The sequence below is a fragment of the Trichoderma atroviride genome, chromosome 5 (genome assembly GCF_020647795.1).
Source record: "Trichoderma atroviride chromosome 5, complete sequence".
In the NCBI taxonomy this organism is placed as follows: domain Eukaryota; kingdom Fungi; phylum Ascomycota; class Sordariomycetes; order Hypocreales; family Hypocreaceae; genus Trichoderma; species Trichoderma atroviride.
The window spans coordinates 621,868-632,228 of record NC_089404.1 but is presented as its reverse complement, the minus strand read 5'-3'; the positions used below and the strand labels follow the sequence as shown (position 1 = coordinate 632,228).

The 10,361-nt window shown below is 49.1% G+C and overlaps 5 protein-coding genes across 5 annotated transcripts; 2 read left to right on the top strand and 3 right to left on the bottom strand.

Moving 5' to 3' along the window:
* Positions 1 to 333: 333 nt before the first annotated feature.
* Positions 334 to 1,419, top strand: TrAtP1_009390 (uncharacterized protein; the record flags this gene model as incomplete). Its single annotated transcript, XM_014091058.2, has 3 exons — positions 334 to 438; positions 487 to 728; positions 786 to 1,419. The coding sequence occupies 3 exons, from the start codon at positions 334 to 336 to the stop codon at positions 1,417 to 1,419; spliced, it is 981 nt and encodes a 326-aa protein (XP_013946533.2).
* A 120-nt stretch (positions 1,420 to 1,539) lies between these two features.
* On the bottom strand, positions 1,540 to 2,529 carry TrAtP1_009389 (uncharacterized protein; the record flags this gene model as incomplete). The annotated part of the gene is made up of 2 exons (XM_014091493.2): positions 1,540 to 1,751; positions 1,809 to 2,529. The coding sequence occupies 2 exons, from the start codon at positions 2,527 to 2,529 to the stop codon at positions 1,540 to 1,542; spliced, it is 933 nt and encodes a 310-aa protein (XP_013946968.2).
* Positions 2,530 to 2,842: 313 nt separating this feature from the next.
* TrAtP1_009388 (uncharacterized protein) lies at positions 2,843 to 5,682 on the bottom strand. The gene is made up of 3 exons (XM_014091494.2): positions 5,424 to 5,682; positions 4,532 to 5,353; positions 2,843 to 4,471 (listed from the first exon to the last, which is right to left on the bottom strand). Exons 1-3 carry the CDS (start codon positions 5,547 to 5,549, stop codon positions 3,188 to 3,190), a joined length of 2,232 nt encoding a protein of 743 aa, XP_013946969.2. The 5' UTR covers positions 5,550 to 5,682; the 3' UTR covers positions 2,843 to 3,187.
* Positions 5,683 to 6,012: 330 nt separating this feature from the next.
* TrAtP1_009387 (uncharacterized protein) lies at positions 6,013 to 6,906 on the top strand (the record flags this gene model as incomplete). Its single annotated transcript, XM_014091495.2, has 1 exon — positions 6,013 to 6,906. The coding sequence occupies one exon, from the start codon at positions 6,013 to 6,015 to the stop codon at positions 6,904 to 6,906; it is 894 nt and encodes a 297-aa protein (XP_013946970.1).
* Positions 6,907 to 7,380: 474 nt separating this feature from the next.
* TrAtP1_009386 (uncharacterized protein) lies at positions 7,381 to 8,517 on the bottom strand (the record flags this gene model as incomplete). Its single annotated transcript, XM_014091496.2, has 2 exons — positions 7,381 to 8,448; positions 8,512 to 8,517. 2 exons carry the CDS (start codon positions 8,515 to 8,517, stop codon positions 7,381 to 7,383), a joined length of 1,074 nt encoding a protein of 357 aa, XP_013946971.2.
* Positions 8,518 to 10,361: the final 1,844 nt, after the last annotated feature.

The following is a 10,361-nucleotide window of genomic DNA, read 5'->3' as shown; positions in this document are numbered from 1 at the left end:
CCGGCGGCTTGGGTCCATAGAATTATATCAGCCGCCCAGCTACTCTACCATGTATCAGAGTTGATTTGGGGCTACTTCTTTGCAATCGCTTTTATTCCACCTACGGCCTAAAATCTCACATTTCCCCAACAAGCAACGCCACAAGGACAGAAGCAATAATAGGCAGACCTGCTATGTCTATTAGTGGCCCTTTTGGAATCTTGGGCGCCCGCTGCACAGCGACGGTGCATCACGATTTCCCCCGCTCTAAAGTCTGAATTCCTCATATTAACGATATTATCATCCATCTCTTGAGCGTTTATTAAGACGCATTCTTAGCATTACATCGTTACAATGGTACACGTCGCTGTCGCTGGAGGAACGGGACACGTAGGCCGGGCAATTGTCCAAGGGCTGATTGATTCGCAAGAGCATCAAGTTTACGTCTTCACGCGAAAGGTAAAGCAGATAATCTCATAATGGTCCTGCCCGCTAACCATTTGGCAGCCAACATCAGTATTCGACCATCTTCCGGCCGTAAACATCATCGTCATTTCTTATGACGGCCAAGATGAAATTCAAAATGTTCTAGACAAGCACGAAATTGAAGTTGTCCTGTCGACAGTATCCCCAGCGGGCTCTGCAGCCTTTGATGCTCAAGTAAGACTCATCAGAGCATGCAGCAACTCAGAGTCTGTTAAGAGATTCGCCCCGAGCGAATATCTGATCGACTTGGAAAGAGAAGAAGAGTAAGGTTACAATTCTAATTTATCTCATTTATATACACAGATAGCTAACCTCGGCAGATACCAACCCTTCATGCCAATGCTCACTTTCCAGCGAAACATTGTAAAAGAGCTACGCAGCCACCCAAACCTCGAATGGACGCTCTTCCACAACGGCTACTTCATGGACTACTTCGGCCAGCCCTGGGCCCCTACAACAATGCCCTCCGAAGTCCCATTCGTCGACATCGAGGCCTGCCAAGCAACCATTCCCGGCAGCGGTGACGACCTCGCAGTCTGGACACACACAACCGACGTTGCCAAATTCGTCAGCCGCGCAATCTCCATGAAACCAGGCACATGGAAAGAGCATTCTTGGATCATTGGCGATAAAGCCTCTCTCCACGAGATACTGCGAGCAGCAGAAAAGGCTCGGGGAACTAAATTCCGCGTCGCGTACGACTCAGTGGAGAAGCTGAAAGGTGGCGAGGTGACGCCGATTCCTGGGAACAAGGCTCATGCTGCGCTTTATAGCACGCCGGAATTTGATGCTTACCCGCTTGTATTGTCCATGTTTGCTGGGATAGGGACGGCAATTGTTTCTGGGCATTTGGATGTTCCTGAGAGTGAGTCTTTGAATGCGGAATTTCCAGATATTAAAACGATTAAGGTTGTGGAGTTTATCGAAGAGTGTTGGACTGGTAAACAACCGTAAGAAATCTCTTACAGCAAGTCATAATTCGGCAAGGTATATAGTCAAGAAGTCATCATTTTTACTATAACACATAACAATCATGTATAAATACTTATATATATACATTCATAACGCCATCTTTTATACAGCAAGGAAATCAGCCACAATGGAAATGTACTTGTCCGGCTGCTCCAAATAACCAATATGCGCAACATCGCTCATCACAACCCACTTGACCTTTTCGATATTTGTGAAAAACGGCCTCATCACCTCATCTGTAGCTTCATCGTACTCGCCATTGATAAGCAGAGTAGGCACCTTGATCTTGTTCAGCTGCGGCCGCAGATCATAGTCTATAACTCCAGTTAATAATGACAAAAAAACATCTACACATACATGTATGCACGTACCCTTCAAGTTGCCAGTTACTGTAACTTCCGACGGTCCCCACATCGTGAAATAGACCGTATCATCTTTTCCCGCTTCAGCAAATGCATCATTCAATGCCTCCGGCCACGGCGACGTCCTGCACACATGCTGGTTGTAATAAGCCCCAATCGCATTCTGGTACGCCTCAGACTGGTAATCCTTTTCACGCTCCCCCTTCTCAATAGCATCTTGTACCGACTGAGGCATCTGCTTCAACAACGTACGTTGCGCCGTCTCCCACAGGCCAGAACACGACAGACCACTCGCCAGAATAAGCCTTCGCAAGTGTCTCACGAAAGGGGCCTCCGTGATGGCGACTTGAGCTGCCAAAAGAGCGCCCCACGAATGGCCGTACAAGTCAAAAGTCGTCACGCCGAGTTCCTTGAGCAGATTCTCCAGCTCATCCACGAACAACTTGGGCGTCCAAAGGGAAGTATCCAGCCGCGTCTGCTGGAAATGTGTGCTCTTGCCACAGCCAACCTGATCGTACAAAATCACGGGATTGCCGCTCTGAGCCGCATATTTGTCAAAGACGTCCCCAAAGATGACGCTCGGGATGCCAGGGCCGCCATGGAGAAGAACCAGCGGAGTGCTATTCGGCTGGAGTTTGCCGACGATTCGATACCAGGTTTCAGCAGAGCCGCCGGGGAGGGAGGAATGGCGGAATTGGACAGTTCCTTGAGTGGACTCTAGGGAGGCCATTGTTTAAACACTGCAAGATGACGATAAATACAGTAACTACGAAGCAAAAGTATACGATTGGAAAGTAAGTAGCATCAACAGAAATCGGATTCCCTGTTCTCTTATACCATTGCTTTGGGTTGAAACCAGTGCGGGGGCCAAGCTTACACCGCGTGTTTTCAGCGGGGTTGTCAGATTCATGGTGGATGGTCCGCGGAGCTGCGAATCCAGTTAGGAAATCAGATTATAGTATCACGGATAGGTTAGGTAGTCGATAGATAGTGTTAGCCACCTATAGCAATCCGGCACCAAACCTTACCGGATATGTTAAAGGATAGTGTCATTCAAGTAGAAAGTAGCTCGGCCAGAAATGAGTAGGTGTCGAGATATCCAAAATCTCAAATTCATCATTATCCCAGTAGTCCCAATCTTACAATAGCCCTTTTCTCCGATCCCTGTCACTACCTATACATGCAGAGGTCCAAAATGCCATGACCCTTTCTAGTCCAAAAAACGCCGTTATTATCCGTGATGCTGCGCTTGTATGAAATGAGTTTCCATCCGTCTATCCCCACCATTACAGTCTTATCAACCAGTGGAACCAATCTATCCAACGTCTCCGTTCCGTCTGTCACGGAAAAGGGTAAAACAACAGGGGTTATACAGTCCATGTCCGATATCATGAGTTTTGTCTCAAAGAAATGCCCCTCAAAACTTGATGCCCCAGCATGGACGCCAACACTGCTGCGCCATGTTGGAAAATCTCCCCTTGATCCGCCCATAGCTGCCATGCGGTCCAGCAAAGGGCACTTAGCTCGCCCACACTTGTAATTGAAGCGAGGCACATGGCTAGACCAGACGAATTGGAGGCACCGCCCAAGAGTTGCTGGGTAGCTCCTCCGATGCTACGAATAGCGATAATACCGGCAATGGACAAGATTGTGAGTTGTGCCTCTTTGCAATAAGGAACGGTGACGATCAAAGGGATGAACCAAAGGCAAAACATGGTAACCAAAAAATAGAGGTCGTATATGTGCGAAGTTTGCCCGCTAGAGAGAATGGGAAGTTCCTCGTTGACGACAGTTTCTTCCGAATCGGATTCTTCATCCGCATCATTTGCAAAAGTGAAGCTCTGGCCAAGAGCGTCAGCTAATGCATCCGTATCGTCGGGATCTTCCGGTGCAAAAAAGCTAGGACCCTTAAAGTCCACGCTGCTCGCTCTAGACGGCTCTTCTCGCATCTCTTCCAGCCGATGCTTGCCAAATCCGAAATCTCCTTCCTCTCTCCTTGGTTCTGATAACGCTCTATTGAATATTGAAGCATTTAGAGGGTTGCGGAGCCGCTGTGCTGGATTTGTTGGTGCGGAGGGTACTTTGAACCAAAAGGGCCCAGCGTCGGGCTGTGTAGGAGTTTGGCCAAACGGTCGTGGTGGGCCAAGCTTGGATGGCACAGGGGAATCTTGGAATGCACGATATTGGGATCTTTGCAATTGTTTTGGTAGAGGAGACCAGTCCATCTCGTCAGGGTCCTGTGCTCGAAGGCCTTTGTGAGGGGACTTGTCTGATATGCTGAAACCAGTAAAAGAAAGCTCATCATGAGTCGTTCGAAATGGATTCGCGGTACGAGAGGGAGGCAATAGCTCTTGGAATCGTCGCGGTGTGGGGTCCTTGGTTGGAGAGGGGGCTGTTGAGTCGAATTCGAAGGCCCTTGCTGGCCTACGTCGTTTAATCGGTGACAGGTCTACTGACTCCCAGCTTCTTGCTGGAGTGGGTTTTTTCATCGCCATCGGCGAAGGATTTGTTGATTCAAGGGCCTCGGTGAGTGCTTCGGCTAACGTTTTTGGTTCCCTAATTTTCTTTCTAGGTGTCGGCTTAGGCATTTGACTTGCAGACACTGTCTTGTCAGTTACACCGAATAGGGGCGTCGTATCGACTTTGATAGACTTTCTCGCAAGCGAATAGATCTGGAATCCTCCGTTAGATGATTTACCTCGCAATACTAGCTATAGACAATTATCACTTACCAAGCCCATAATGCAGGCCATTGCGAAATGCGCGCTGATTTGCGCCCTATCGGACTGAGCTTGACCACCCTGCAAATGGAGAACAGAGCGGAAGATGTATCTGAAGAAAATGATGAGCCCCTGGAAGCAATACCACTGTGTGAACCCCAATAGATGTCGGGTGAAGCCGCGATTGAGCTGCACAAAGTGCGGATTCCACCAAGCTGAAAGAAATCCCGTATTTATACTGCATCTTATCAGAGTGTCGGCCGCAGGTAGGAACCCACGCAGGTAGCTCAGCCAAGTAATCATCTCTTTCGCGGCGCTCTGATCGTCCGGGTCGACCATGCCGTCCTCGCTCGTCGTTTTGGATTCCAAGACGTGTGATACGCTCACCACATGCCAAGCAATCTGAATAAACAAGCCACCCCACCATAGCCAACGTCCCATCGCGTTTGCCACATCTAGGGATGTCACTCTCTTAGGAACTCTTCTGCCTCTGCTCTTCTCCATCATCCGCCTGAGATGGTCCGTCTTGGCCGTATAACCAGCCTGGTTTATGCGATCCTCCACTTTCTTCGCGCAGTCGGAACAAACTTGGGGGTAGCGCTTCTCCAAGTCTTTGCGGTATCGATAGTATTTGCGCTCGAGATCGGCATAGTCTGGGTGAGAAGGGTCGTCGGGGAAGTACTGCGCCAATGACGCTGTAAATAATCGTTGGTTTTTAAGGCATTTCTCGCAGAATATGCTGTTTGTAGGTGACGCAGGTCGGGAAGGCATCTGCTTGGCGAATTGCTTCGGAGTCGACGATTCAAGGGCAGGCGGATCCGTGATGTCGCCATACTGTTTTCGCACAAGTCTGTCAGTATCGAATCTGTGCGAATCCATCAGAAGAAAGGGAGATTTCACAAACCTCGTCTAGGTGGTTTGTGGCCTCGCAGTAAGTGCACCGAAAGTCGCGTATCCGGCCATCGTATCTGATTGACGACCGCTTCCCGCAGTAGAAGCAGGTCAGAAGCCGCCCCCTCATGCGCATCATGGTTGGCCCTGCCCTGCCGCTGGGCTGCTCGCAAATAGCTGTAGGACAATCGATAGGCTGCGTGACAACAGCGAGCGGGAGCGACGGCGATGGGATTGACAGCGCTGCAGCAGAAGTGAAGCGACTCGAAGCTGCAGCTTTTGGAGTTTCTGGAAAGTCTGGCGATTCTGCCAGGCGGTCAGCGCAATAACAGTCGCGGCAGCAGCAGATTCCAGCGGCCCACCAGCGCCAAGGCCCGCTAAAGGGCCCTGAACCGGCCGCTGCCCCACCAAGTCTGTAGCTGCCATCGACGGTGACGACGTTGGATCGTCCTCCATCAAAGAAGCCGTACTGGCCATCTCAATTGCTGCTCCGGACCATCTTGACGGCCTTTGATATAAATCCGCATTCTTGAGCTCTCTTGCATAGTATTGGAATCCTTTTGCTTAGTCTACGCCGAGCGTCCAACCGTAATGCCCCCAACATGGCAGCCTTGGCACCCGCATTGCCGCTGATACCAGCATCTTCCACCACATCTCTGCCATATCATCTCACCATCCGCTTCTCAAACTCGCTGCCAGATCTGGACCTGGACGTCCCATCTCCGCAGACGACAACCGTCCTCTCTCTCAAGAATCTGATAAGAGAGCGTCTCTCGTCACGCAATCGCCTTCGCTTCATCTATCAGGGCCGCCTCCTCCCAGACGCTTCAGCCCTCGGCTCCGTCATCAAGCCACCACCTCCTCCACCATCATCAAAATCACGTCACAACAGCCCCAAGAGCTCGTCTAAAGGAAAGGGCAAGGCCACAGATAATGGTCTGGCTCCCGTAAGGATATACATCAACTGCTCTATCGGTGATGAGCTGTCCCCTGAAGAACTCGCCGAAGAGCAAGCTGCCGCTGCCAACCCCCCGGATGAATCAAGTACGGCCCCATCTCATCAAACCGGCCATCCTTCATCATGGACTCGTCCTCGACCGCGGGGCTTCGACCGCCTCCTTCAAACGGGATTCACACAGTCAGAAATCGAGACGTTGCGCACGCAGTTTGCTCTGATCCGCACAGAGGGCTTCGCACCAGACTCAATGCCCTCGCCAGACACGCTGCGTAATATGGAGGATGCGTGGATCGACAATAACGCTGGAGGACTGCCATCTGCGAATGCGTCTACTGAAGATGATTTGAACGGAATGTCTAATGTGCTCGACGTTATGATCCGCGCCATGTTGATAGGCTTCTTCTTTCCGCTGGGGAGCCTTGCATGGCTGCTTCGCTCAAATGTATGGAGCGAGAAGTGGCAGGTTTTTGTGGGCTCTGGAGTTGCGCTGAGTTTAACGGTTGGAATCGTCATGAGCCTTTCCACCATGAACCACTGAAGCATAGAGACCAGAATGGCTGGAACGGCGTTTTACTTATTTCTTGCTTATATATCAGCGTTTCTTGGAAATGGAATTTTACATTTATATTGATACACCTCTTTCACCTTTATGCTATTATAACCTAATTCTTTCCGCTTTCTGCAGCCTCTTTCTGTTTCTGATGTACTCCGGCTCATCCATCTACGGTACATGGTACTAAAGCTAACCTGTATCTCTACAGACACTTTTCGTATAATAACATGAAATGTTCAAGTTGTATAACCATCATTAGGCAATAAAAAAGGTCTGAAAATACATCATTGCTCACATGGGTTTCAGACGAAGAAATAAATGGTTAGTCTATATCTCAATTGTCGCTATCGTTTTATGCCAAGATGCTTTTCAAATCCAAGTCTTCTATATGAGTTAGTCGTATCCTTGGACATCACGTCGCATCGTCCCTCGTGATATCATTATAGCCCTTTCATTTCTTCACGACTTCTCTTTCACCTCTGCCTCCTGCTGAATAGCCGCCTCTTCGTCGGTCGGATTCTCCGTGGCAGATGATATCTGAGTAGCCTCGGCCTCTCTTTGCTTCAACCTCTTCGCTCTCACTTCCCAGCCGCCACTCCAGCCTATCCAGCCTTTCTCATGCGGCCCTCGAAGAAGAACAATCACCAGGGCTCCTCCTACGCAACCAATGGACAGAGCACCGCTGTTAATCCATCCGCCATCCGCATACAGCTTGTTTCCCACCGCTGTTCCAAACAGTTGGCCGCAAAAAGTAAACACCATGTAGACCGAGTTGACGGTGTTTTGCGCAGTGGGTTCGACATGTGCAAACAGCATGCGGTTGGACACAGTCGCAATGTTGTTACCCAAGTCTCCAATGCAGGCCCAGATGATGGGTCCTGCCAGCGAAAACGTGCCGGTAAATGTTCCGATGCAAGCAGCCGTGATCAATATCAATTGCGCTATGATCAAAGAGCCGGTTGGATGGAGATGTACCATCACATAGCGAGTGAACAGAGGGCTGATTATAACCGGCGACATGCCAACCAAGGCAAAAAGACCAATGACAAGAGTCGACAAATTGAAAGTAGGGCCGGCCAGCTGAAACGTCAAAGTCGTCCAGAAGGAGGTGAACATTCCCATGTTCAGAAAGGCCACTATGGACGACTGAGTCAACTCGGGATATTGGAAAGGCAGCTGTACCATCTTGAGAAGAACGCCGGGGTAGGAACCGCCAGGCCGCAGAATAGGAAAATCCGGCATAAACAGAAAGACGAGAAGGATAATTGCAAGTTGCAGGCCAAAGGACACCCAGTACATGACGCGCCAACCCGCATACTGGGTTACAATGCCGGAAAACAAACGCGCAATCAGGACTCCAAAGACAAGCCCGGACATGACAATGGCCGTCATCGTGGCTCGATGCCGGGCAGGAGCATAGCGCACCGTCAGGGGAAACATGAGTTGCGGCGTGACGGTGAAGAGACCAACAATATATGATAGGCCGAGGAAGACTTCGAATTTCTTCGTCAGGCAGCAGCCAAGCCACTGATGTTCAAACCATCAATCACCAGTCTCTATACCAAGAAGGGAGCTGGAGTTGCGACTTACAATCATGGAGGTCACAAAAACTAAGCAAATAATCATCCGCCGGCGAAGCACAAGATCCCCCCACCGGGACGATGAAGAGCAAGCCAGTCGCATAGCCAGTCTGAAGCAGCGTTGGAACGAGCGACGCACGCTCCTCTGAAATATCAAAATCTACCGCTATGACATGAAGAATCGGATGGGTATAGTAGAGATTCGCGACACTAAACGCAGCCACCTAGTATTCATCAGCATCACCATCCCAACAGTTAAAGGGGCACATGGGTCGTACAAATCCAAACAGACATGTCAAGCTCCAATTCATTTCAAAGTCTCTTTCCGGATTCCATCTCGACCACGGTGGCGTCCAAAAGAGCTTTGAGAATATCGAAGGCTTTGCGCCCCCCCGCATTTTCGTTGACGATCACGGCCATCGTTGTCTGTTCCGATGGGGTTTGAGCTGCCAAACCGTGACTTTTACTCGCTGCAGGTCTGATGACCTCAGCTTCTGCCATTCCTTCGTGCCTCTCTTTATAAAGAAGTCGAACAAACAAACTACCGTGCAAGAGCCTTGACGAAATTTTCGGCTCTTGTCCCGGCAGACGCTCTTCGGCTCTATTGAAGTTGTCGCGATGGGCATAAGACTGAGTGGCTTATCTCCGCAACGTCTCTTCGGCGATCATTTGTCAGCCCTAACTGGTTTTCTTTAAAAACTGCTGGAAACCGCCCAGCTAGAATCGTATTGCTGATAGCGCCAAAAATAAAGCAAGCTTCGAAAGCATAGGGCTTCCAGATAGGATTTAAAATAGAACTCTCTTTGATGGATTTCTTGATCGTTTTCCACTTTAGGAAATAATGAAACCCAACTACACGTGTATGAGGGTGACTAAGGCACAACTACAGCTTTTACTAGACCAGTTGGCCAATTAATATGTTCAATAGATTGAGTACGCGCGTGGAACAAACGTATTCTAATACTCACCGCAGGTCAGCCGATTAACAACCTTCTATTCCACCTCTAGTCTAAACAGGACTCAAGATTCGACTACAAAGCAATTTGTAACCAACAATCTTGCAAGTCAAGTTTTGACAGCTGCAGCTAGTCTTATGCCGATGCGGCGTCGGAGATAACTTGGCAAACTATGAGATAAGCCAGTCAAAGAGGTTCTAAAAAAAGAGTTGGGAGCGGTCAACTACGTGCACGCATACATGAGTAGAATAAGAGCACTGACTCAATGACTGTGTTGCTATTGCAATGTGTGGGAGTCTATTTCTGTGTGCTGATGATTGCTCCAGTCTTGACTTTTCGGCACTCGGCACGGATTGCTACTTAGTAATGGCTATACCTTCAATATCTAAGGATGGGCAATTATTTCCGAGACGGGAGCAATGAGATATAAATCCAGAGGCTACAACTGTTTAGAGGCGCTTCTAGACACTCATTGGTTGTTTGGCAACACCTTGGAACCGCTTACCGAACGCCATGCTAATAGGACTTGACTTTTCACAGCGTTTTTAACCCACCCCAAGGCTCTCAGTTACAAAGATAGGACATTGAAAGAATAAAGCTGAGCTCTCCTTGGGTTAAAAAGTCTACAACTTTTTTAATCCACATCAAAGCCTTTGTTATTAATGAGCAAGAGATACTGTACAGAATTACGTCCATGCACGTATGGTATCTCATTCTTAAAGAATACATGTACCCAATTGCGAATATTACAGGTCGCAGCAAGCGCTACTACAAGCCCTTCTACAATAAAGCCGCTTGTTGCGCCAGTTGATGATCTAACCACCAACCTCATAACATCTCCATGATCACCATTTACTCATTGAAACAGTGCAAGCATCTGAGCTCTATTATGTATAGCGCACCT